This window comes from Propithecus coquereli, unplaced genomic scaffold (assembly GCF_000956105.1).
Source record: "Propithecus coquereli isolate 6110/MARCELLA unplaced genomic scaffold, Pcoq_1.0 Scaffold76, whole genome shotgun sequence".
Lineage (NCBI taxonomy): Eukaryota > Metazoa > Chordata > Mammalia > Primates > Indriidae > Propithecus > Propithecus coquereli.
The window spans coordinates 414115-441942 of NW_012153729.1; the positions used below are offsets into that span (position 1 = coordinate 414115).

At 38.4% G+C, this 27828-nt stretch overlaps 1 protein-coding gene across 2 annotated transcripts in view; it reads left to right on the forward strand.

Moving 5' to 3' along the window:
- The window catches only part of CEP112 (centrosomal protein 112kDa), a 269639-nt gene that overhangs the window by 219002 nt on the left and 22809 nt on the right, over nt 1-27828 (forward strand). For both annotated transcript variants that reach the window (XM_012662386.1, XM_012662387.1), the window contains one exon: nt 7572-7661. In XM_012662386.1, the coding sequence (XP_012517840.1) occupies nt 7572-7661 (90 nt within the window). The remainder of the gene's footprint in view (nt 1-7571; nt 7662-27828) is intronic.

The window sequence follows — 27828 nt, forward strand, 5'->3', positions numbered from 1 at the left end:
CATCCTGCATAGGTCTGAATGAAGAAATCACTTAAAAAGAAATCTTGAGTGGCATTTCAGTTGAAGAAGACTTGTTACTTTTGTTAGTAGATTTAGCCTATTTAAAAATAATAATAAAACAGGAACTATAATGGCCTCTGTAAATAGCCAGTGAGACCACCCAGTAAAAATGTCACACTGCTATTGTGTCATCTTCCATAGCCCCAGATTTATATCCCCTGTATGGATGACAGGGCTTGGTCTTCTTGCTTTGTCCTAGTCGTTTAAGATGTGATTTTTTTTTTTAAAAAAGTGTATAAATCTGACATGAAAATATAGTAATATTTTATTGCTTTTGTTTGTATTTACCTTAGCCTTCAGTTAGCAGTAGTAGAAAGAAAGCCATTTACCACTTCTGTGTCAATTTACGTGTCAGAGAAAAACCTACTCACCAGAAATGTTATCAGTACCATTTATAGCCTGAATAGGAGTAATGCTGCTTGAACAAGTGTGAGCATTATTAAAAAGATAATTAAGGTTTAAACGAGAGTCACCCTTATTTCACCTTTATAATTAGTGTCTCTTCACGGTAGTCACAGATCAGGTGTCATTTCTGTTTGGTGGATCAAGCAACCAGTGGAAGAGAGGTTTATGTCAAGATTTTATAACCTGAACAGATATTTTATGACAAATTTTAAAATCATCTTACATGTTTTAAATGGAAAACAGACCATTACCATTAAAAAATAAACCTTGAATTTCACTGTATGTAAATTATACCTCAATAAAAATATAAATAAGTCTTCCCTTTCCAGTATCGTCTCTTTCAGTCAAAATATGTACAGCCCACTCTCTGCTTTCTTCATTTATGTCCAGAACCTTCATGGGGAAATCCTCCTACATCCCTCCTACCCTTTGAATGATGAATGAATCATCTGTTTTCTCTGAAGTAAGATGGTAAATTCAAACCTCATGAAAGGAAGGATATGGTGACTTCATTTTTTTAAGTGGGGAAAGCTTTTTAAAATTTTTTTTTTTACTTTTTATTATGGAAACTTTTAAACATACACAAAAGGAGGGAGAAGAATATGCAGAACCGCCATCTACCCATCATCCCACTTAAACAGTTTACAACGATTTACTGGAGTGATTTCTTTTTTGGCAGCATCCTTAGTATAAATACTCTGGTTTTTTGTTCCTGTTAAACCCCTCAGCTATGCAGAGCTTGCAGCTAACAGGGCCCTCTCTGCATGTCACCCAGTGGAGGCTCATCTGCTTCCTTGTTTCACGGCCACAGACTTTACCCTAAGTCCTCGAAATCCACGACCTTGCCAACATCAGTTGTATTATTTATATAGGGCAAAAACTGAATCCACATTCTTTTTGCTTACCCATGGTTTAATACAGTTCCTTTAAATAGCAGAACAGCATGGCATTCAAGGTTCCCACTTCCCAGAGGCCATGCGGGAGAACCTGTTGGACATTTACCCTGTGCCCCTCAGTGCAGGGCAGGCCCAGAGGAATATGCCCACAGGCCTCGTGATGATTTGTGAAAGGCCAGGCACAGTGTTTTGCCAAGACTGGCAGCACAGAATGAGGCAGAATAGAAGTGTCAAACACTCAATGAGTGTCCCAGCTCAATGAGAACTTGTTTGAAAGCTCTTTAAAGGAGGGGAGGGGCACAGCTCTACAAGCTGTGTAACAGAAAATGGGTAAGAGAACGTGCCTCTGGAGTTCACTCCTGTGACAATGTTTCCAGAACAACTGATTCAGGAGAAGGGTGACTTTTATACTGTTGATGATTCTGTTTTGGTTTGCAAGTGAATTTTTTCAAATTTCTCATACCTGGGGTTTTGATAAAGATGAGAAAGTAGAGTTTGAAATTGTATTGTGTGGTAAGAACATGGAGTACAGATATTCTGGGTTATGAGCTCAAGGTGAATTTGTGTGCTTAGACGGCCTATTGAGAAAAGGGAAGTGAGGTCACAGCTCTCAGATGCCAAAGTGGAGCTGGCTAGGAGGTGAACCAAAGGCAAGATCAGAAATCTCTAGAAAGACCTCTGGTCTTGCTATGATACTAAGTCGGAAAGTTTCTGCCTGTCATGTGCCTGTACACTAGGAATGTTTTTATTACACCTCTTTTATTATACATTCTAACACTGTATTTCTCTCTTCCAATAAAGTTTTCCTTTATTGACTAACTTTTAAGCACTTTATAATTGAAATGAACCCGTGTTTCATTTACTCATTATTGAAAGGCATGTATCTGCCATCACTTCATGTTTGTTTAATTGACTCAGGACAAGAGAAACCTTTGGTCTTTAATAAGACTATACATAATTCCTTAATTCATGGTTTCACAAGTTAGGGAGTGGCTTGCTCTGAATTCTGTTTATAAATTCTATGAAAATAGCATGGACTATTATACTTTTTTTTTTTGCAAACCAGCAGAAAAGGCCTAGTACCGTCACAGGTGCCATTCCGTGGGAACATTAGCCAGCCAGTCCTTTTCCTCAGCCTGAAGAGCCCAGTAACATGTAAAATCTTTCACACTTTAATTTGTTCTCATTATTTTAATATTGTAAACAAACAAATCAAATTATCCTATAACCCTCTCCCTTTTAAAGAGTCTAGTATACCCTCATTGTTCCTGTAAAGCTTATTATGTCATTTACATTTTTCTTCTGAAAAATGTCATTCTTTGTTCCCAACCAGCACAAAGCACTCTGAAAGTCAGGAGCAGTGTAGCTTCCCACAGCAAGCTGACTAACGGTGTTTAAGGGCAGATTTAATTGGGAAAAAAAGAACTGTCTTTTCAGTAATGATACAAGTTAGCATGGCAGAGCTGAGAGATGAGGAGCAACTTTGCAGAATAAAGGATTTAACTGTTCAAGTTGGGTTTTTAAAATATTTTTGACCTAATGTTGGACATTCCGTTCTTTAATTATCTTAGGCTTTTCTCAGGAATAAACTAAAAGTTGTGATTTTTTTGTGTGTCAAATGTCAAATTTGAAGGTTTTTTAATAGAAAAACCACAACTTAAAAGAAAGTTCCCAGTTGTGCTTATTGAGTAATTGTGGTCATTTTCACATAGTTCTTACGTCAGATTCTGAGGTTGGAACTCTAATAACCTAATAATTATTTTAGAATAGAAAGCGACGACCAGCTGCCAATATAAACTGTCATTTTCCTTTCATGTAGTACATTTTAACTTTTTTGAAAGTGGAATATTATCTGGTTACTTTTCAACTTTTTAAATTGATTTTAATAGATAATAGTAATTTCTAGACATAAATGTTTTCTGTGATTAACCTTAGATCATGTTTTACATCTGTAAACTATGAAAAATTTTTAAAGTCCTACCTTTTTGAAAAGTAAATATAATTTCAATTCTATTTTAACAATATTGATAATATACGGCAGACTTAATAGTCTTTTCACCATGTGAAATCTGGAGAAAGGATCAGGTCTAATTATGTTATCCTGGCCTCTTTGAAACTTTCTTCAGCTAGATTTCCACAATACATACTAATTGCCCTCAATCGCCTGCTACTCATCTGGATTTTTATCAGCTTCCTTGGCCTCCACCTCCTCCTGTGACTGGTTTGAAGTGTGGGCATCACCCAAAGGGCAGATTTTAGAACCTCTTCTCATTTTACTTACTTCTTTAAGGAAGTTTCCCCATCTGCACCTCTGTCCGAGAGCACTCTTCACTGTTCAGACCCATCTTTGCAACGTGATGTGCTAAACAGGTATCTCAGTTGGCTCAGACTGTTGTAAAAAGATACCATAGACCGGGTGGCCCGTAAACACACAAATTCATTTCCCAGAATTCTGAAGCTGGGACATCGAACGAAGGCACTGGCAGATTCGGTGTCTGGTGAGTTACTGCCTGATTCCTGGTTCGCAAACAGCCATCTTTTTGCTGCATCCTCATGTGGTAGAAGGGCCAAGGGACTTCTCTCAGGGCTCTTTTGTGAGGACACAAATCTCATTCGCAAGGGCTTCGCCTCCCAAAGGTCCCACCTCCTGATAACCTTGAGGGTTAGGATTTCAACAGATAAATCTGGGGGAGACACGAACATTCATACTATAGCAGTAGGTCCTCCTCGAAGTCCTACCAGCACCTTAAACCCATCACGTCAAAACCCACACTGCCCCCCCTGTTTCTGACTTGCTCTTGTCTCGCCATTCTCTGGCCGCTCAGCGTCAAGGCTCTGTACGACCTTGGGTCCCTCTTTTCCCTGACCCCCTGGACCGGGATCTACCGGTTCTACCACATCTGTCCCATTCTCCATGTCCACTGCCCTCTTTCAAGGCCTCGTTCTATTTGTGGCCTTCACTTTTGCAGAAGCCTCATTCTTCACCCCTTGATTTCACTGGGCAGAATTATTTCGTCAAAATTCAAGGGAAAAACACAACCGGGCATGAAACAGGGCCAACTGCTTATGTGGAATGAGGAAGAAATTTAGCTTCTGGCCTTGGCATTTGGCAGGTAACAAGTGAGTATGGTGAAAACTGACTCGGGAGAGTAGTGAGGGCAGGACTGGTTGTAACGGGGTGCCGAGAGGAGGGGGAGGACGTGGGACCCTGAGCGTGGCACTCTCCGGGGCCCGCTGTGAAGGGGACGAGGGAGACAACCAGGAGGGAGAGAATAATTTTTTATTTAAGACAAGGGAGATGTGTGTCTTCTTTTTTTTTTCTGCAAAATGAAATTAATAACAAAAATTAAAGGAATATTTTTCTTTATTGTAACAGAAGCCAGATAATATATTATGGCCAATAATAATATTATATTATTATAATATGTGTGTATATATTCAGAGATAGATATAGGTATTTGGAAGATATATTTATATATTCTGTATTTCAAGACACATAATAACCTTTGAAATGTGCCATATTAAGGACCATCATAAGCCCTGATGATTAAATGTCCTCAGGGAGTAGAGTTCCAATCAATGTTTATGAGTTCCTTCCACAAACACGAATTCGGTGTCACCTGTGTGCCGGGCACTGAGCTGCTTGGCACTGGGCTTGCAGAGATAAAGAGGGAGAGCCTCGACTGCAGTTGCTCTCAATCTCTCACAGACACTAGATGGATGAAAGCCCAGAGGAGTCCATACTCAGCTCTTGGCGGAGGTTGCGGAGAGAACACCACCGAGCAGGGTAGGTGGGGCAGGCGCTTCCAGGCAAAGAAAAGAGAAAATAAGTACAGAGTGACAAAGAGGCAGCATGGAGTAGCACAACATGTTGAATTTAAAGCAAGAAAAACGTGTTAAAATTCCAGTCTGGCACCTTGCTACTGGCCACGTGGACTTGAGCAGCCTAACCACACTGAGCCTCACTTATGTCCTCTCTAACGTGGATGAAATAATCCTGCTACACAAGATTGTTGTGAGGGTTAAAAATAAAATCCACTCAGTGGATGATAGCTCCTGTGTTGTTACGGCTAGTAACGGTGACATCAGCATGACGCGCCAGGGCTTGCTGCGGCTCAGCATGGTGGCGCACATGCCAGCGGGTGAAGGGCCTGGTATGCTGTGCCCAGGAGTTTGAGCTGTCTCAGGGATGCCGGAGTGTTGTTTAAGCATTTCAGTGGGGGAATAACATAATCAGATGTAGGTTTAAGAAGATCGCTCTGACAGCAGTAGATGGATTAGAGAGCACGTAAGAGTAGGGGCGGAAAAGCATGGATGAATGTTCTTCCCAGTGCAGTAATGGTTACTTTCCCCGATTATGCCATAGGAGGAGCTGATAAGATCCTATTTATTGCTAGATATCAAAAGAAAAAAATGCTATTTGGTCAGCAAGCATAGGAATAATTGCATTTATCTTTTAGGAAATAACAGAATAACAGAATTATAGACAAGTAAAAGAATTGAGATATTTCCAGGCTCACCTTAAGACCTGGTTGAACTGTGAATTTATCAAGAAGATCCTAGATCATTTAAGCTCATTCTCAAGCCATTTCACTTTTTAAACTACTTCTTAGCCTGGGGTCCATCCACAGATGTGCTTCAGGCAGTCTCTGAACTCCCTAAAATCAGAGGAAAAATCATAAGCATGTGTTTCTTTTTCCATCTAGGGAGTAACTACATAGCTTTCTTCAGATGCTCAAAGGGGTCTAGAACCACCCAAAAGGTTAAGAACCACTATGTCTACACAGAAAGAAGACTGGCATTGCATTGGAAGAATTTGTGGTGGACTCTAGCTTAGACATTTGGTCTGAGCGCCAGAGTCTCCAGTTGGATGTATAATGGGCACTTTGAGCTTGACCCATCCCAGGCTGAGCCCCAGCTCTTCTCCCCAGCACCTGCCCCTCCCTCACCCTTCCCATCAGTGTGAATGCCACTGCAGTCTTCTGGCTGCCCAGGCCAAAGTCCCTGGGGTCCTCTTTTTTTCTTACTCTCTGCTCCCACTCCCTCAGGGCTGTCACCTCTGTCTCAGAATATATCTGGGACCTGGCCCTGCAATTCTTTTTTTTTTTTAAGACACAGAGTCTCACTCTGTCACTCAGGCTGGAGTGCAGCGGCACAGTTGTAGCTCACTGCAGCCTGGGAATCCTGGGCTCAGGCAATCCTCCCGCCTCAGCCTTCTGAGAAGCTGGGACTACAAGTGTGCGCCACCATGCCTGACTAATTTATTTCTTATTTTTTATTTTTGTAGAGATGGGGTTTTGCCATGTTGCCCAGGCTGGTCTCAAACTCCTGGGCTCAAACAATTCTTCTGCTTCAGCCTCCCAAAGTGCTGGGATTACAGGAGTGAGCCACTACGCCTGGCCTGTAATTCATGACATAGCTCACTGATACTGACTGGATGAATTATAGTTTGAGAATCTATCTGGCATCTTGGCTGTTACCACCCGATGAATTGCGCTCACTGTAACTTTCCATGTACTATATCTATCATTGCACTTAATTGAATGGATCCTGTTTCTTTTCTAGTTCACCTCTTTACTTAAAATAGTAATTGATGCAGTGATGATTATTAATCTTTGTGGTTTCTAAATGTTCCATATTAACCTGAATTCTAGTTCCAAAAGCTACTTGGCAACTGAAAGAGTTCATCTCCATCTGCTCCTTAAAGGTTCCTCAAATTCCACACCAGCCTGGCTGACTTAGTAAAGAGATTCCTTTAAGCTTACTATAATTTACTCAAATTATCATATATAATTTTGAAAAATGTTATTTTGGTCAGACAACACAATTCTTGTCTGCCACAGTGCTATTCAGAGTATAAATGTACCTTGCAGGTGTACTGATAGAGCTATTTTAATGAGCAATAGCTTCATGCTTTATTACGTGTTTGTGGTTCTATGCGGGGAATGTGAGAGCCATTTTTATAATATGATTGGCATCTACTAATTTGTCTGTTTTATAAGTTTGGAATTTTTGTACTAGATATCTTTAAAGCAGAAAACATCTGAGCCTGACACACAAAAGTCTGATTTCATTTGCCTGAATGCTTTGGAACACCAGTAATAACAAACTAGAGATCTGAGGCCTTTTTAATGTCAGCTCATGTGGTAAAACTATTTTTTCAAGTATGCTTATTTTTAATGTTGATGCATTTATTTTACACTCTTTCAGGTTTTACAAGATGAACTTGAAAACCGTTGTAATCAGGTGCGATGTGCAGAGAAAAAATTACAGCACAAAGAATTGGAGGCACAAGAACAGGTACCCTCTCCTTTTCTATTTGGCTTGCTCATTTGCTTTCTCAAGGTCAAGGAGCTTATGCTTTACCTGTTTCAGCTTGATGCTTTGGCTGCAAGTAACAGAATACTCCAGTCATTGTTGGCATAAACAGGGCTCGAAGTCTGTAGGTAGGGCAGGCTCTGGCTCTACATCTCTGGCATTCTCGTGGCTCCACTTCCCGTGCGCTTCATTCTAAAAGCAATTCCGAAGTGGCTATAGCAGTGCCAGGCATCCCACCCAGATCTGTACTATCCAGAGGCAGAAAGGGACTGTCAATTTCTAGATCTCCTTCTAATGAGCAAGGAAATCTTTCCTAGAACCACACCAGTCCCTTCACATCTCATAGGCCAGAGCAGGTCACATGCTCAGCCTGGCATGCCCAATGCCTGGCAAGAGGGCTGAGAGTACCAAAATTAGCCTAGACCAATCAGCATCCACCTGCTGGTGATAGAATTAGGAGAGGAAGGAAACCTGGAACAAAAGAGAAGGGAAATAGATGTTGAGTATGTAGCCAACAGTGATTGCTATGTCATTGTTTTAAAATAAATGGATATTATTTTATTTAGGGACATAAATCATGTTTTCTTTTAAATTTTAGTTGTCTCTTATTTCTTTCTATTCAGTTTAAAATAAATGGCATGGAAACCCGAATAATCTGGCTATGACAATAGCTAATCACCTCTTTTATTTTTAAGTGACAGGATTGTTTTCACCCAACTCTTCTGGTTATAATAAACTATACTTAGTAGTAATTTTGACAATTTAAAGTAAAAAGTCAATATGTATGAATAGAGAACATGAGTTTTAATGAAACCTTTTATAAATGCATTGTCCTCAGCCATCGAGTATAGAATTACTAATATTGTTCTAAGTGCCACCAACCCATCATGTACAGAACCTGACATAGGTATTGACAGACATACTTTGATTATCTCATAGTAAAACTCAGTACAGGAATTTTGCTATGAGAAGGGAAGCTTTTTTTTAAATCTCTGGAGATGTTTACAAACAGGATCCCATGGTAAAGGATTATACAAAATGGCAGAAGTAACACCTAATAGATGCTGAGTATTAGTAACTTACTGAATTGACTTGACCTCCTATAACTCCTTCCTACTCTCTAATAAATACCCTGTATAATATATATATCATATATATGTACATCATGTATACATGATATGCATAAATACACATATACACATATGTATCACACAGCGTATATGTCATGTAGTCAATAATAGGATAACAAAATGAAATAATCCTAGAATAAAAAAATGAATAACTACACTTTGCCACGTGCTTACAGGGTGAAAGACACTATACAAGAAACGTTACACATATTGGTTCATTTAATCCTCACAATTGCCATGTAAGGTCAGTATTATCATCTACATTTTATAGATGACTCACTAAAATCCAGAGTGGTTAAGTAACTCATCCAAGATCATACAGCTAATAAATAGTAGAGGTGTATTCAGGCCCAGATTTAGTCGAATTTCAAACCTTTGCTCCTTTCATGACAACTTTTAAGTTAAATTTCCAGTTAATAAAAAACTGGATAGCAATGATAGGGGAAATAAACTTATTGAAGATGGCAGAAAAACAAACATACTGTCCCAGATACCTGGTACAGGCGCAAATGCCATCGATCTTCCATGGGCAGAGAAGAGCAAAAAGCAAAGGAAACAAAAACAGTAGATTTGGCCACAGATGAAGATGCCTCCTCAGATGGGCACGTGGGATTGTTCAAGTCCAATCAGCATAGGTCCAATTGTCACTGGAGGTCAGCTGAGCTCCCTGCTCTGTCAAGGATGCATGAATAGAGAACATGAGTTTTAATGAAACCTTTTATAAATGCATTGTCCTCAGCCATCGAGTATAGAATTGTTAATATTGTTCTAAGTGCCACCAACCCATCATGTACAGAACCTGACATAGGTATTGACAGACATACTTTGATTATCTCATAGTAAAACTCAGTACAGGAATTTTGCTATGAGAAGGGAAGCTACTAAAAGGAGAAAAGACAAGCTTCTTAAAAGCAGGAAACGCTGCTCCCTGGAGGATTGAGGCTTCTCCAGTTTGTGGTAAAATATGACTTAAGGTAAAACTTTGTTGACATCACTTTAATTCATGGCAAAACTTCACACAGAAAATTCCATAATATATTGAGAGTAGGGAAATTAAGAAATCCCAAATGAACAACAGAGAAGGATTCAGGAACTACTCTCAGTCTTTTTTTATTGACTCCTTTTTGATCATCAAAGTTACTTTCATCTTTGTAGTGACAATAGCTTTTTAGAATATTTCTTACACTAATTCCTGATATCTTCTATTAGGCTACAGTTTACCAAAGAAATGTCAGGAAATACCCATGGGTAAAGCTGAATATTTCATAATCTTTGCAACCATGAGATGTTGGGTTCTTTCCACAAGGTCCTAGGGTGTAGCTTGAGAGGAAAAAATGCCAGTTGTTTCAACAAAACTGAACAACAAATGATAGGCATTTAATAAATACTATTCGACTATATTTTATTTAATTTAATTTTTTATCTAAATTTGACCTGTGTCCCCCTTTAAATTTATGACACTATTAGAAGTAGTTAAAAAGTAACTGGAACTATTGTGATGAACATTTTTTAGGATTCACTTACATATGAGTCTACTGAGGACTCATAATGGAGGACTAAATGAGGACTAAAATGTTGAAATTGTTATATTATGATGTTCTTTTTTGTCATCCATCGAAGCAACTGCAATAACGGTAGCTAGCGTCACATCAGCCAATCGAACAACTGAAATGTGTGTAAAACAGCTACTTAGGACTTTCTTTTTTTTCTTTTCAACCAAATATTATTATCCTGATACTAGTTACATAAAGAATCAAAATTGAAACTGGCAGGATTACAAAGGACAATTTCCTAGGCTGCTTTTTTTAACTTGCTTGCTTAAAAAGAATTTAAACTGTTTCTGTTTTTCATTTAAGAAAAATTTCTGTGTTTTGATTGTGTAAAAACAAAAAATGAATGAGGCACTTTAAAAGTTGTGTTTTTAATTAAAAACAAAAAGCTGCTTCTCATCAGGTCTTGATGGGTGGTGTCCTTGCTGCCTACCACTAGCCATGGTGCCATCAGCTCTGTCCTCTGTCTCCTCACGTTGGCAGATCTGCAAACGGAGGCCCCAGAGAAGACATGTTCATCAATGGGTACAAAGGGTTAATTTGTTCCTTATGCAGATTCAAGAGAAAGAACACAAATAGAATTAGAAAATACTTATTTTTTATCTGTCACTCTTACAAAAGCATGATCTTTCCTTTAATCCATAAGTAGTGAAATATTAGAAATCATTATTTGTTTTATCCAGACGAGGAGTTAATAATTTCCAATTCCAGATAAGATCTGAGCAAGAACCCCATAATTTTGGCAAAGGAGGGGAGATCAGAGCTCTGATCAAACTTCCTCATTGTACAAGGAAACTGAGTCATCAGGAAAAGATGTGACTTCCCTAGTGTACAACACAGTAGTGGCAGACCCAGGGTAGGACAGTATGTGGTCTACTCACTCCTGGGGTTTTATTTTCCATTGTTTAAACACTATATAAAATGGATGTGTCCTATCTGTCACTCGGGTTCAGATATAGATTAAAATATTATGGGTAAAACTAAAATTCACTTTTGGGAGCAGACAATGTTTCATTATTCACAATGAGACTAGATAATTTGGTCTGACAGATTATAGAAAAGAAAACAAGAAAAGAAATAACCTAACAGTTTACTTGGTCTTCTTAACACGGTGTAAAGTATTTATCATAAAGGCATTAAACAATGTCAGGTTCTAACAGACTGTAATGTGGATATTAATATACATGTAACAAAACCCCTGCTGGGGTTTTGTTACGGACTGGCTATCTTAACCTTTGAAAGTATGAATAGCTTTAATTGCATTGGTCACTCAGCTTCCTAGAAGATTATTTTACATAAATTAGTGAGAAGAAAACAAGACTGCAGAGCTCTCCTAATAAATAAAACACAATGCTGAGCATGCACAGGAGAGTCAGTCTTTTTTTATTCAACATTTTATTCTTTTGACAAGCATATTATACTGGACAGTTCTAGGTTTGAAAAGAAACAAAGATGAGTAAATTATAGGTCCTGCCCTGAAGGAGTTTATAGTCTAGTAGAGGAGATACGTGTAAAATGTAGACTCCAGGCATGGAATGAAAGTCGATTCTTGTTCTGAATGGTTTGGGGACTCAGAATCACAAGACGTGGAAAGAACACAAGCATTGGTCCTGCCTTCCATCTTCCCTGACCCTGTGGGGAAGAAAGGGGGGGAGGGTCTTTAGCCAGGAAAAGGTTAGGGTCCCACTAGCTAGGCAGGGTTTGGCACTCGCTGACTTGGGGTTGTTTCTGGAGCCTGCAGCCCTCGAGGGAACTGGGTCCTTCTGAGGCCAAAGAGAGTCAGTGCTTCTGCCAGGCTTCTCTTGAAAGTACCCAGCTCCCACCTTGCCTTGCTGCTTTTGGCTGCCCCTAGGGGACCTCTCTGGGTTTGTGGCCAACATTTTTTGTAGCCAGATGGTTTAGTTCTGAGTCTTAGGTGGTGTGTCCAAGCATTAAAGGTCTGGACTGTACAGACACAAGTAACCCACAAATTGTTTTAAAATATATAGCTAAAAGCCAGTCACACTTTAACATTTCAGTCACAGTTTTGCAGCAACAAATTTCATATTTAAGACTTAGACCTATCAGTTAGTTTAGGGGAGAATCTAGTGACCAAAGACAAGTCTCAGTGGTAATTGTCTGTGTTTAGGGGTTGCGGGGAGCAGAGGTTGTCCCAGAGACCCCTCAAAGACACAGGGAGAGGAAACAGGAGAGGCTTTAAAGACTATTATGCTGCAGTGGGAAAAGCACTCGCTGGTTCTAAATCCACCTTTGTCACTACTAATCATGTGATCATGGGGAAGTCACTTAACCTCTCTGGATATCAGGTTCCTAAGCAGTAATATGTTAGTAATAATATCTTCCGACATGGTTCTTGGGAACATCAAAACATGATAATGTATGTAAAAATACTTCAAAAACTATAAAGCATTATGCAGATGCAATGTGTGTGGTTATAGTTCTTCAGAAAGGAGAAGGGGACATCTGAGCTGGGCGTTGTCATAGAGGAAGGACATTCAAGTCGGGGAGCAGAATGAGGGAAGACATGAGACAGAACATGCTCAGCGTGCTCAGTGAACACTGAGTAATATCTTGGCCAGAGGGTGATATCAGTGAAGAGGAAAACAAGACCAGAAGTTTAGCTTCGTTCAATTTGTCCATCACAGGGGAGGGGGATCCTTTGATCCTTTGTTATTGAGCATCTACTCTTCACCAAGCACCACGGTGGGCATCAGGACCATTGGTGGCCAGTACCAGATGCCATGCTGAGTTCAGTCATTTGTTGGGAATCAGCTATCAGCAATTAAGGATTTTTTTCTTTACTGAGGAGTGTTACATAATTGAGGTTATACTTTCCAAGGATCAATCCAGCAAGTAGACGAGATGAACATGAAATGAATGGAGACCAGTTCAGAGGCTACAGTACTAAAATTCGCATTACTAGGCATCAGAGAAATATGGAAGGCTCACCCTGAATGTTGTCAAAGGAAATAGAAAGAAAGGGACAAATGTGAAGACTCATTTAAGAGGAAAAAATTACAGAATACAGAGATTTAGGGGGCAAAAGAAAGGAATGTGTCAAAAATAACACCAAGTTTTTTAATTAATAATCTAGTGTATAGTAGACAATGATACCGTCACTTTTTAGATGTTGCATCTAAGATGCTAGAAGGAGGACTTTCATTTGGAGACAGGTAGTTGAACATCTGAATCTAGAACTCAAGGAAGAGCCCTAGGAGTGTAAAATGTCAGCACCATCTTGATGGGGACACAGCAGAAGTTTGGATGACACTGACACAGTAGAACCTGGAGAGAGATAAGAGGCCCGTGGGCAGGCCTTTCCGACATTCAAGGGATCGGAGAAAGGAGGGGAAGATGCAAAGCAGGGTCAAAAGGAATGGGCAGAAAGATAAGCGCAGAGCCAGGAGAACTTAATGCCATGAAAACCAAAGAAAGAGAGTTTCCCACTAGACTTTGGTCTCTTTAGGGTAAGGACCTAATCTATTATTTTCTTGGCATCCACCAGTACTTGTTGAATTGAATTGCTCTGTAAAGCCTTTGCTGTCCCAAGCCCCTGTCCTCAAAATGTCCTTGCCCACCCCAGGTCTCTCTTCCATCTGTGCTCTGATAGCACTTTCTGTGGCCCTACATTACAGGTTTTCCCATCCAACTCCCTCAGTAGGTGGTATACTCGGAGGGTGCACCCCTGAGCTGGGACTGCGTCATGTTTATCCCCGTATCTCAGCCTGGCCCATGTGGTGCTCAGTGAATTAATGAGACAAAGAAAGGAGGGAGAGAAAGGAGGAGGGATGGAAAAAGGGAGAGAGGGAGGATTAGCAACATCATATGCTAAATAGGAGGAGGAAAGGAGAGAGGGAGGGAAGGAGGGGAAGGGTGGAGAGAGGGAGGGAGGATGACCAGCCTCACATTCTACAGGGAATTTGAGGATGATGAGTTCCGAAAGCCACTGACCTTGGGTAATGATGATAGGCCCTTGGTATTGGGCCTCCTAAACATATTCTAAGTGTCTTTTTCTAAGCCTATTCTTGTCTATATTTTTTAAAAAATAAATATTATAGATATTCTTTTATCATTTTCAACTGGGGTGGTCATGTCATCTAGGATCATTCGTGGCCTCTCATAGCTTCTCTGGGCTGTCAGCTACTCCCCAGACATTATAGCACCAAAAGGGTTCATAAGCCAGGGAAAACAAAGAGAAAGCAGAATGCCAGTGCCCTGCCCATGCGGCCCACCTTTCTGCTCCCCCTAAAACAGGGCAGATTTTCCTTTCAAATATCTCCTGCAAGATGCCTCCAAAAGGCCAAAGCAGAAAGGAATCCAAAAAAATCCTTTATTTTCTCTGCAGATAAACTTAGCATTCTACTGATTCCTTCGTGGGTCCCTCGGTTTTAAGATAAAATTTGGTTCCTTTAGTATAAGCAGCTTTCGGGTAATGTTAAACATCTCTAGAAGTGCCTGTTATTGCATCAGAACTATTATCATTCATATTCCCAAAGAGTTTATTGCCTCCACAATGCCCAGTGATCTATTGGGAAGAAGCATGGATATTAGAAAACCAAAATCAGTAAGTTTAAAGCTTTCTGTGGATAGCACTGCTTATCTTTAAACCACCTTAGTCGTCATCAAGGGTAACCAGAAAATCTATGGAGTCACAGGCAGCCTTAAAGAGGAAGATGCCATGGAGACAGAAAATCAATTAAGCAATAATCGTGACAATTGTTAAAAGGAAGAATTGGTCTTCTACCAGATTTCCAAGCCTTTAATTTCCATTTTCCATAAAGGATTTTAAAACTTCACAGTCTTAGATGCTGTTGGCTAACTCATCTATAGTGAAATCTATTTGAAAGTACTGACAACTCAAAACTATGTTTTGTCCCAAAGCACATTATAAAAACAGGAATTGCAACAGAAATATAATTCAAAGACTTTTATTGACTTTTCATGTTTAATGGTTATTATTCTGGTTTGTTTCAAGTAATTTTAATAACCACAGTTTATTTACAAAATTCAGACTAATTCTTTTGTTCCCATGCCAACAAAATACATTTGTTCCCAGACAGCTGGCATGATGCATCATTCTAAGACGAGTTGTTATGGGAGATACAGCCACATTTAATTTTGGCCACATTTTATTCTCAGTGACAGTTTGAATACTTGCCCCTGTTTTCTGAAAAAGAAACACTTGAACTAGTGTCAAGGACATTAGTATTTTTATGAAAATGCACATCTCGTCAAAATATTCATATAAATTAGTTATTCTAGTAGATTTTAGTGACAAAGCAAGTCAAACACTTACACCCAAACCTCTGCTAAAAATTATATACAATGATCACAATGCCATTTTTTAAGGATGACTTAAAGCACTCTTCTAGTGTGAATGCGCCCTGCATTTCATCTTTGCTTCCTTGAGATTCCCTTTGTTTTAACTTCACTGGGCTTATTGTGCTGGGGGAGGAGAGAGGAGGCAGAATCCCTTATGTGCTTGCTGCGTGTTTTTAATCCTGTGCTTTGCTGACATATCAAATCCAAATGTCAGCAAAGCACCCGCTGCATCGCTGCAGCTGTTTTTCCACAAAGCATTTTCTACATTGTTGAAGTCGTTCTTCATCCTTGCAGTGAACACTGGGGGATGATGAAGATGGGCGAGAGCCACAGGATTACTCAGTACTCTACCCGGGGCTGGAGGGTTCAAAGCCAGGCTTTGCCTGCCTACGGCTGAGTCTCAGCTTTTACTCCTATAGTGAAGTAATGTGATAGTATATTCTCACTTCTTTTGGTTTAATTTTAAAGATAATTTTGTTTTAATTTTAGTCTTTTTTTTAAATTATTTTTTTCAGTCTAAAAATGATTTAATCCAAATGATTTACTCCAAACTAATAAATTATGGAGGTACTTAAAGAATAAAGCAGAAACAAAAACTTAAAATCAAGTTGTGTTCTATACCACCTTTTAAAATTGGTGGGCAAGAAGAATTACCAAGCATTAACCTGGGTAATTAAATATAATTTCCCAGGAAGGTGGAAAGGAAAAAATATATATATATTCCTGATGAATATCCTAACAAGGCTTTTCTGACAGCTACTAAACACTCAATTCATAGAATTAAGTGAGCAGATGGAAAGGGGAAGTAAGAGATAAACACAATGATGGTAAAAAAGGGTGGGGATGAGTCAGCATGGTCACAAGTGAGAAAGGTTTGGTGTGACCACTTACTGTGCTTGTCACGTTCCAAAAAGAATATCAAACATTCTAAGATGCCAGTTAACTTGCAATCCCTCTTTTTGCTATAATCCAACTAGAAAAGATCAATCACCTTTTCCTATTAAGAAAGGACTATTTTGAGGTAGCAGCAACTGAAATTGTTTATTGGCAAACAAATGACAGAGCAGAGATATTTTAGAGGCACCAGATGTATATTAGTTTAAACTAGAAATAAGGAAAGAAAGGTGATTTTTTATTGCAATGGACAATTCAGAAGTTGAAAGGGCTATCTGGATATATTTTCCATGTAGATAACCTGTTGGATTTCTATACGGAATCAGAGGGCACAGTTCTAGTAAGAAAAAAATATTATTAGAAAATGTTCAAATGCAAAGAATAATTTGTTGAATTAAATGGAAAAATTAGAACTAGTGAAGAATATAATAATTGGCATTATTAAAGTATTATGAAGTACAAGGCCTATTTTGAACCAGACAACCTGATACTTAACTCAGCTTTCAGTGTATAGAAATGACATGGAAAACATGGTATCCTCTAGGATCTTATGTTATAATAAAGGAAAACAAATAGTTTAAAGGTCCCTTTTTGGTTTTGTATGTGAGATCAACCCTCGTGTTTATTCAGAAGGGATGAGGAGAAATAAAAGGTGAAGACCACTCTGAAGGGAGATTTTCTAGTTTTCAATTAGTAAGAAGGAAGGAAGGAATTTGCAGCCTGTTTGTGTTGGCCCTGAAAAACTTATTTGAGGGGCTCTTCTCAGCTCAGTTGGGCAGCAAGGCATGGTGGAAAGACACAGACATCATGCTCGGATGCTTGTCCCGGTTCTTACAGAGGCAGCAACAGCAGAGAGGTGTTGATGATCCGATGATCCAATGCTGTAGGCCTGGTTGGAACCAAAACAGCAATTTATCTTATTTTTCTGCCCTTCAGCCTAAGATTTTATTTTAATGAGTGCCCCTCAGAAAGAAGGAAAAACTATACTAAATGATCCTAAGTGCTTCATTCAGCACGTAAGAGTTTGAGGTTCTGTGTGACTTGATAAACAGAGGAAGAGAATTGAGATGGTATTTCAGAAGGTGCCATGGTAACTGAATGACAGCTCAGAGGGAACTTTCAATAAACTCATAAGTGACACTTTCAACATTGAATTCACCAATCATTTACTGAGAGGTTGCCATATGGCCTGGGTATACTCCCCCTTAGTGAGCCCTGAACTGCAATTTCTGTCTCCTTGCATTTTTATTGTGAAACTATTAAAAGATCGGTTCAGCTTCTTAGCTGATGAAGAAATCAAACAAAAAGCCTTGCCCTTGTGAAGTTTATATTTTAGTAGTGGATACTTCATTGCCCTTTGCATTTCTATATAAACTTTAGACTCAGCTTTTCAAGATTTAATAAGTCTTCCAGTCCATGAATGTAGTATATCCCTCTGCTTTATTTAAGCATCTTAAATTTTTCTGTTGTATTTTGCACGTTCTGTGGAGATAGCTTCCACATCTTTTGCATATTATTTATTCTTATGTATTTGACATATTATAATGCTAATTTTTAATGGCATTTTTTTTTAAAATTGCATTTTCTTACAGGTTGTTGCTGGTATATAGAAATACGATTGACTTCGTATAGATTCCCTTTATCATGTTAAGGAATTTTCTTTCTATTCTTACCAAGACTCATTATTCTTTTTTAAGTCACAACTAGATATTGAATTTTCTTAAATGCCTTTTCTCCATCCTTTGAGATTAATTATATGAATTTTGTCCTTTATCCCACTAGTACAGTGAAAGTCATAGATTTATTTTCTAATGTTAAATCAGCCTTGCATTCCTGGAATAAGCCCCCTTTGATCATGGTAACTTACTCCTTTTTTATGTTTAGCTGTATTTTGGTTTTCTAATATTTATTTAGAATTTTTACATCTGTGTTTATGAGGGAGATTGGCCTGTAGTTTTCTTTTATTGTAATTTTCTCATCAGATTTTGATATCAAAGTTTACTGGCCTCACGAAACAAATTGGAGTGTTCCCTCTTCATCTATTTTCTGGAAGGGTTTGTGTAATATTGCTTTTATTTTTTTTCCTTTAAAGTATTTGATAGAATTCACTGATGAAGCCATCTGGACCTAGAGTTTTCTTTGTTGGAAGATTTTCAATTGATTGTAGATATACTTACTTTAGTGTGGTTACAGTATTCCTATTTTCTGTTTTTAGTTCGGCCTAATTTCTCTCTGTTCTCTTTTTGGAACTATGATTTGTATATATTAGATCTTCTAACTATATTCCCTATGTCTATATTTATTCTGGATATTTTATTTTTACCCAGCCTCTAGTTCACTAATTCTCTCCTTAGCTGGGTCTAACCTGCTATTAACTGATTCTTAATTTTGCTTATTATATTTTCCAGACCTAGAATTTCCACTTAGTTCTTTTCAAATTTCTCAATCTGTGTCAAAGTTCACAATCATTTTTCTCATTCTGTTGAACCTATATCTTGGTTCTTTTAAAGTCTAGGTCTGATAAGCATTACTTGGAGTTCACAGAAATCTTGTTATATTGTCTTTTGTTTCTCTTGGCTTTTGATCATATTGTCTTGATTTCTTGTGAGCCTGATATTTTTGATTGATTGCCAGATATTTTATATGAAAATTTATAGAAATGATTTAAGACCTAGGACAATGTCTTCCAGAGAGAACTTACATTTATTTCTAGATAGGCAGGTAGTGGCACTTGCAATCTTGAATAACCTTAATCCATTTCCACAGCTTGAAATAATTTGAAGCTAGACATCAGTTCTGGAGAGAGCTGTTCTATTTCCAATTCACTCCTACTCCTGGAGTGTAGCCCTTTGGAATCCACCCAAAGCATAGTGATTTTATCAGACACTCCCCCTTAGTGAGCCCTGCACTGCAATTTGTGTCTCCTTGGATTTTTATTGTGAAACTGTTAAAAGATTGGTTCAGCTTCATAGCCTCTCACCAACCACTCCAGAATTGGCAAAGATCATTATGTAAAAATGTTCTCAAATGCCAGTCTTACAAATTCTCCAGGTTTATGTCATCTCCAGGATCTTGGACCCATAATTCTTCCCTGCCTTGTTAGTTCCCTAAAATTTTGAAGAGGAATTGGAAGAGGATTATCTAAGCTTCCATTACTAAAAGTGGAAATCCAGCATTTGCATTTCTGTGAATTGCTTAATCACATTTGTTGCTAATTCTCTCTATTAATTTGTTTTTCCAATTTGATCTCTAGAAGTTTATTTTTCTATAGTCTGTATATTAATGATTTGTTAAATAGGTTGCAAGTATTTTCAATTGCTTCTTTTTAATTTTTTATTCAATATTTTCATTTTTTGGAAAATTATCTTCTTTTGTGCTTGCTTAGTTAAGCATTCCCTAACCCAAGATGATGAAATGTATTCTCTTTATTTTCTTACAGTACACTTAAGAATTTTGTTTTATACATTTAATTCTTTAGTCCATCTCAAATTTATTGTTATATATGATGTGGAATAAGGATTGCAGTAGACTGAATGGCCCTTGAAGGAGGTCCATACTCTAACCCCTCGAATCTGTGAAAATGTACGTTACATGGCAAAAGAAACTTTACAGATATAATTAAGGTCCCTAATCAGTGATCTTTAAAAAGGGATATTATTGCTTCTCGGCCTTTTGGCTAAGATCAAGTGTTGTATATGTTCTTATCAGTTTAAAAGGGGAGATTATCCCAGATTATCTGAATGGTGGGCCCAATCCAAATACAAGACCACAGAGAACTTTCTTTGGCTGGAGGCAGAAGAGATGTGGCAGGAGGGTCAGAGAGATTTGAAATGTGAGAAGGATCCAATGCATCACTGCCACTTTAAAGATGGAGAGGACTTCTTTCATCAGTGTTTTGTAGTTCTCCTGTAGAGATCTTTCACCTCCTTGGTTAAGTATATTCCTAAAATTGTGTTTTCTTTGTAGCTGTTATAAATGGTATTGAGACTTTCATTTGACTCTCAGCTTGATGGTTATTAGTATGTAGAGATGATACTGATTTGTGTACATTGATTTTGTAACCTGAGACTTTGCTGAGTTTATTATCAATTTATTTTGGTGGAGTCTTTAGGGTTTTCTAGATATAAGATCCTATCATCAGCAAACAGGGGTATTTAGACCTCTTCTTTCCCAATTTGGATACCCTTTATTTCTTTCTTTTGTCTGATTCCTCTGGCTAGGACTTACAGTACTATGTTGAATAGAAGTGATGATAGTGGGCACCCATGTCTTGTTCCAGTTCTTAGGGGGAATGCTTCAACTTTTCCCTATTCAATATGACATTGACTGTGGGTCTGTAAATATATGGCTTTTATAATTTTGAGTTATGTTCCTCTATGCCTACTTTTTGAGGGTTTTTATCAGAAAAGGGTGCTGGATTTTATCAAATGCTTTTTCAGCATCTATTGAGATGATCATATGGTCTTTGTTTTTGTATCTGTTGATGTGGTGAATCCCATTTATTGATTTGCACATGTTAAACCATCCTTGCCTCCCTGGAATGAAATGCACTTGATCATGGTGAATTATCCTTTTGATATGCTGTTGAGTTTGGTTTGCTAGTAATTTATTGAGTATTTTTTCATCTATGTTCATCAGGAATACCGGTCTGTAGTTTTATTTTTTGTTGTTGTGTCCCTTCCTGGCTTTGGATGATACAAACAAATGGAAAAACATCCCATGCTCATGGATTGGTAAAATCAACATCATAAAAATGTCCATACTTCCCAAAGTGATTTATAGATTCAATGCAATTCCCATCAAAATACCAACATCTTATTTCACAGACCTAGAAAAAATAATCCTAAGTTTCACTGGGAACCAAAAAAGAGCCCAAATAACCAAAGCAATCTTAAGCAAAAAGGATAAATCTGGAGGCATCACATTACCTGACTTCAAATTATGCTACAAGGTTATAGTAACCAAAACAGAATGGTACTGGTATAAAAGTAGAGACATAGACCAATGGAACAGAATAGACAACCCAGAAATAAAACCATATACCCATAACCAACTGATCTTCAACAAAGCAGATAACAACATACACTGGAGAAAGGAAGCCCTATTCAATAAATGGTGCTGGGAAAATTCGATAGCCATGTGCAGAAGAATGAAGCAGGGCTCCTATCTCTCACATACAAAAATTAATTCAAGATAAATTAAAAGCTTAAGTGTAAGGCATGAAACCATAAAAATTCTAGAAGAAAATGTAGGAAAAACTGTTGTAGACATAGGCCTCAGCAAAGAATTTATGACTAAGACCCCAGAGGCAAATATAACAACAATAAAAATAAATAAGTGAGACTTAATTAAATTAAAAGACCTCTTCACAGCAAAGGAAATAATCCACAGAGTAAACAGGCAACCTATAGAAAGGAGAAAATATTTGCAAACTATATATCTGACAAAGGACTAATATCCAGAATGTACACAGAACTCAAACAAATCAGCAAGAAAAAAATCAAGCAACCCCATCAAAAAATGGGCAAAGGACATGAATAGAATTTTTTCAAAAGAAGATAAACAAGTGGTCAAAAAACATATGAGAAAATGCTCAACATTACTAATCATTAGGGAAATGCAAATTAAAGCCACAATGAGATACCACCTTACTTCTGTCAGAATGGCCATTATTAAAAAGTCAAAAAACAATAGATGCTCACATGGATGCAGAGGAAAAGAAATGCTTAAACACTGTTGGTGGGACAGCAAACTAGTACAACCCCCATGGAAAACAATATCAAGATTCCTTACAGAACTAAAAGTACACCTACCATTCAATCCAGGAATCTCACTGCTGGGTAGTTACCCAAAGGAAAAGAAATCATTTTATCAAAAAGTCACCTGCACTCAAATGTTTATCACAGCACGTTTCACAATTACAAAGATATGGAATCAACCTAGGTGTCCATCAATTTATGAGTGGATAAAGAAAAAGTGGTATATACATACTATGGAGTACTACTCAGCCATAAAAAGGAATGAAATAATGTCTTTTGCAGCAACCTGGATGGAACTTGAGTCCATTATCCTGAGTGAAATATCTTAGTAATGAAAAAGCAAACACCACATATTCTCACTAATAAGTAGGAGCTAAATTATGGGTACACATGGGCACAAAGAGACATAAAGGACATTGGAAACTAAGAAGAGGGGAGGGTAGGGAGAAGGCATAAAAACTTACCTATCAGGTACAGTGAACACTATCCAGGTGATAGGCACACCAAAAGCCCTGACTTCAGCATTATGCAGTATATCCATGTAACAAAAACATTTGTGCCCCCTTAATATTTTGGGATAAAAAAATTACCAAAAATACAGAAAGGAAGAACGGAAGAAAAAAAGATGGAGAGGACAACATGATAAGGAATGCAGGCAGCCTTAGGGGGCTGAGAGGGACTTCCAGCTCAGGAACTGAATTCTGCCAACAATCCAAATAAACTTGAAAATGAATTCTCCCCCAGAGCTTTCAGATAAGAGCCCAGGCCAGCTGACACCTTGATTTTTGACCTTGTGATATCCAGAGCAAAGGATCCAGCTGAACCCCCTCAAACTTCTGACCCCTACAGAACTGCAAAATAACAAATTTGTGTTGTTTTAAGCTGCTAAATTAGGGGTAATTTGTTACAGCAATGATAGAAAACTAATATAGGAATCTTAATTTATTAGCTTTATTCCAAATACACAACCAGTTATTCATACTTTTATTCACTGAGATATGCTTCCCCTGTTTTTAGGAAATGCCATCTTTGTCAAAAATCATATTTTCTGGCCGGGCGCGGTGGCTCACGCCTGTAATCCTAGCACTCTGGGAGGCCGAGACGGGTGGATCGCTCGAGGTCAGGAGTTCGAGACCAGCCTGAGCAAGAGCGAGACCCCGTCTCTACTAAAAATAGAAAGAAATTAGCCAGACAACTAAAAATAGAAAAAATTAGCCGGGCATGGTGGCGCATGCCTGTAGTCCCAGCTACTCGGGAGGCTGAGGCAGGAGGATCACTTGAGCCCAGGAGTCTGAGGTTGCTGTGAGCTAGGATGACGCCACGGCACTCTAGCCCAGGCAACAGAGTGAGACTCTGTCTCTAAAAAAAAAAAAAAAAAAAAAAATCATATTTTCTGTATATATGTGAATCTGTTTGGAACTTTCTCCTGTTTCCTATTCATTCATTTTCTATGTCAATATGAGCCAGTTATTATGGTGCTTAAGAGCATAAACTCTGGAGCCACACTGCCAGGGTTCAGATCCCAGCTCTGCCACTACCACTTACTTGTTACGGAACCTCAAGCAAGTTACTTGTGGATTCTCCTTATATTTTTCAAATGGTTATTGCTAGTGTTTAGGAAAGTATTCACATTTTTGTGAATATGTGTATGTGTACATATATATGCGTATATGTGTGTGTGTGTGTGTGTATATCCAACCAGAACTATTACTAATGTTAGTTCTAAAGATTTTTCAGTTGATTTCCTAAATTTTCTAAGTAGGCGATTATATCACTCCTAAATAGACATAGTGTTTGTATCTTCCTTCCCATCTTTCATCCTTATTTGTCTTATTGCACAGGCAAGGCCTCTGGTTCAGTGTTGAGTGACAGCAGCGATAGCATGCATTCTTGTCTTTTACTCATCTTTACTGAGAATTGTTTCACTGAAGTGTTTTGCTTTCTGAGGGTTTCTGATAACTACCTTTTGTTGAGTTTAGACACATCGCCTTCATTATAATTACTTCTGGACGTATTTTGCCATTTCCACTAGACTAAGACTCCTTCGAGGGCAGAGAATATACACAGACACGCGTATATACATACATACATGTGTACATACATGCACATACATATGTTGTGTGTTTGTGTGTATAATATATATGTTTGCCTCACAGTCAAGTTTTACCACGTAGAGGATGAACAGAGTTTCTCTGCAGTTGGTACAGGGAGGTTTGTAGAGACACAGGAAGCCTCAGAGTGCTCTCACACCTGCCAGATAGAAGCATCCTTCCTCTGTGCTTCCAGCAGACTTCTTGGCCCTCTCCTCTTATACGCGTCATGGGATCTCTAGCCACTGTGCAAGAACGCTATCTCTGAGGCGTAGCATTCCCCTTATATAGGGGGTCAAAGGGTACTTCTCCCCTTATTGCATATCACACTCCCTCCCAGGTCCCCCTCCTGGAGCTCTTACACTGTAGTCAGGGGGCTCTTTTCTGTGATGTCACCCTAGGTCTGACCTTCAGATTCCTGGCCCACTGACTACTGTTTTGCCTTTTGCATCTGCTTACAGTATTTTCCTTTTCACTCAGCTGCGCACTATTTGCTCTACCCGCCCCCTCCTCAACCAAATAACCCCAACGGACATCTGAGAAATGCCTTTCCCTTTGGAAATATCAGCAGATATTTCCTTATATAGTTTTATTCTTTATGTATTATATCTATTGTATTTATAGTCTTTATATATTTCTTTGTAATAATAGGTTATTTTTTCAAGGACAATGGTGTGAGTTGGTTCCCCAGTCACCCGTACTGAGCTTAATCCTGGCACCACCACCACAGCATCCGCACGGTGCTTGGCACAGAGCAGGCATTCAGCTGCTCGATCAGTAAATACAGGAATTAGACATTCCATAAGTTTTTGGACCCTGAGGTGGCTGACAGACAGATTCATAATTCTGGAGTGCTGTCTACTTAATTTTCATTAGTCTTTAAAACTGCTAAATTTTTGCTTAGGCATATGCTGCTCTTTTTAGTTAAGCTTGTGAAAAATTGATCGTAGAATATGTGAAAATTACGTTGGTTAATTGTTGCTAGTTCCACTTCTTTGTCAGCTGTGACATTTGGGAACATCTAAATCTAGGAGAAGACAGGGTTTAGTTGAAGCTTGAACAATGCATGATGTGTTTTAAAGTTGGCACTCTTTGGTATTCAGCTTTTAAACAGGTGACAAATAATGATAAAAAATGTTTCCATGTGTATGGATAAAGATACTGCCAGCATATAGAAAACTTCCTGAGAATTTCAATTAGAAGGGTTTTTTTAAAATTACAACTGAGTTATAAAAATATACAGAAAGTAACAGGACTCAAACAATAAGTTGAAATCCTGCCTGTTAGGAAATACTAGCTATGATATATTTGCAACTATCAGGGTATAATTAGAGTATATTTTGAAAATGACAGAACACAAAAATTTTAGACCCTCTTTTAAGCATCAAGAAAAAAGAAGATATGCCTCACTGAAGGGAGAAATGAGTTATTTTTAACAGTAGAAGGCACTTACTCATTCAGCAAGCATTTCTTGAACACCTACTATGTATGAGGCATCATTGTAAGATGAGTGAGAGAATCTTTTTCTGAATGAGCCCATAGCCAAGTGGAAGAGACTCCTAAAGTTAATTTGCATTGACTTCTTGACCCAGCGTAATTCTATTTTTCTTCTTTTTCAGACTCCACCATCTCAATCTCTTTTACTGACTTTTAGTCTTTGGCCTTCCCCATATAGTAGGTAATCTCTGTGTCAGGTCTCTATTCACCACTTTTTCCAGCTATTCATTTCTCTCCCCCAGTGACATCATCTATTCTCATTGGCTTTAGCTCTCATTCACCGTGATGCTTCCCAAATTTCTATTCCCAAGCCATCCTCTTTCTCATATTCAAGCCCTACATTTATACCTGTGTGGTAACACATGCATCTCAATCTGTCACCTCAGACTCTAAAGTCTAAAACCAGTCTTTAGAAGTGAACTCCTTGCATTAAATCCAGGTTTCATGGTTGATCTAATAATTGGGGTTCAATGTCATACCATCCTTTGGAAAGCAAAAAGAAATGAGTCAATAATGGGCAATGGTGATAGAGTTCATCTTAACACCAGGCAAAGTCAAACTGCTAGTGTGATTTCAGTGAAGAGAGAAGGGCCAGCTTCCCTTCTCCTGAAATGTTTCCCTTACCTACTTGCTGAAAACTAAAATTATGGGGGCAAAAACTTGGGGTATTAAGGACCAGAACTTTATTTTCAATTAGGGACTTTCTAATGCAAGCTACTCCTTGAAATGGTCACATATTAGAGACTTTACCAAAAGAAAGTTTGCCAGGAGAAAGTAGGGAGAAAACATTGGGCATCAAAACAAGATGGGAATGAGGGCAAGATTCTGTAAGTACAATGAGGGAGAAAGAAAGGTGAGGTCAAAGGTATCAAAGAAAAGCATCACTTGACAATGCTGCGTAGCGCTGGCCTCAAAAAGAGCCTGTCCAAACCTGTCTTTGGCTAAAAGGGTGGTACAGACTCTTACAGTGAATCCATAATGCTGAGTTGAAAGAATAGAAACCGTCCAGATTTTAACAAAAATGGAGAGTAAAGGAAACTCTTCTTATTCCATCCCAGGAAAGAAGGGGAAAGTATGTCTAACTTTGTGCTGTTTTCAGAGAGCACTTTTATTCTTTTTCAGTTTGTGTGAACCCAGGAATGTTACTTCCCAAAAGCCACATGTTGTCAGGTGGTTTTAGAGTTTTCTCTGCCTTCTCTGCCCTTGTGGTTATAAATTATATAGACTTTTAGTGCTTAACTACAAACAGAGGATTTTCCAGGTGGAGGATCTGAGTTATGAAAAGAAAAATGCTGAAATACAAGTCACAGGGGTAATAAGGACTCTTGGATGTAGGTAGAAAGTTCCTGACTTAGCGCCAAAGGCTTAACGTGTATATTGAACAGCTCAGCATACCTGGAGGGCCCTGGGGGATTAATCAAAGAACAAGGCATCAATGTTTTCGATGTGTGAATTGTTTACAAGCTAAAAACAAAATAAAAAATAAACATTGGCCCTGTCTCCAATTTTTAGTTTACTGAAATGGGATGAGTCCCCTAAGAACAGTGCATATGGGAGTGTCACAGGTGTTGGCCTCTCTCTGAAGAGCGGGCTGGCTGCTGCGTGACAGGCTCACCTACCAGGCTTCCAGGGGTCTGTGACGGCTGTGTTGTGGCGTGTGGTGTTTTTCATGGTTCTGTAAGTTAAGTTTATCCTCACTATGCAAATATTACAATTGATTTTAATCATGTTTCCATTTTTGTCTAACTAAATGTAAGAAATTTAAAATGCTGTACACCTGTACCTAAAATTAATGACCACCCAAAAATATTGTTGCTGCTAATTTTTAGCCTCTGTGAGATTCCTCTTGACAGATTTTTTTTTCTTTTTGGCATAAGAGTAGGAATGTTGTTAAAACTCATATCTTT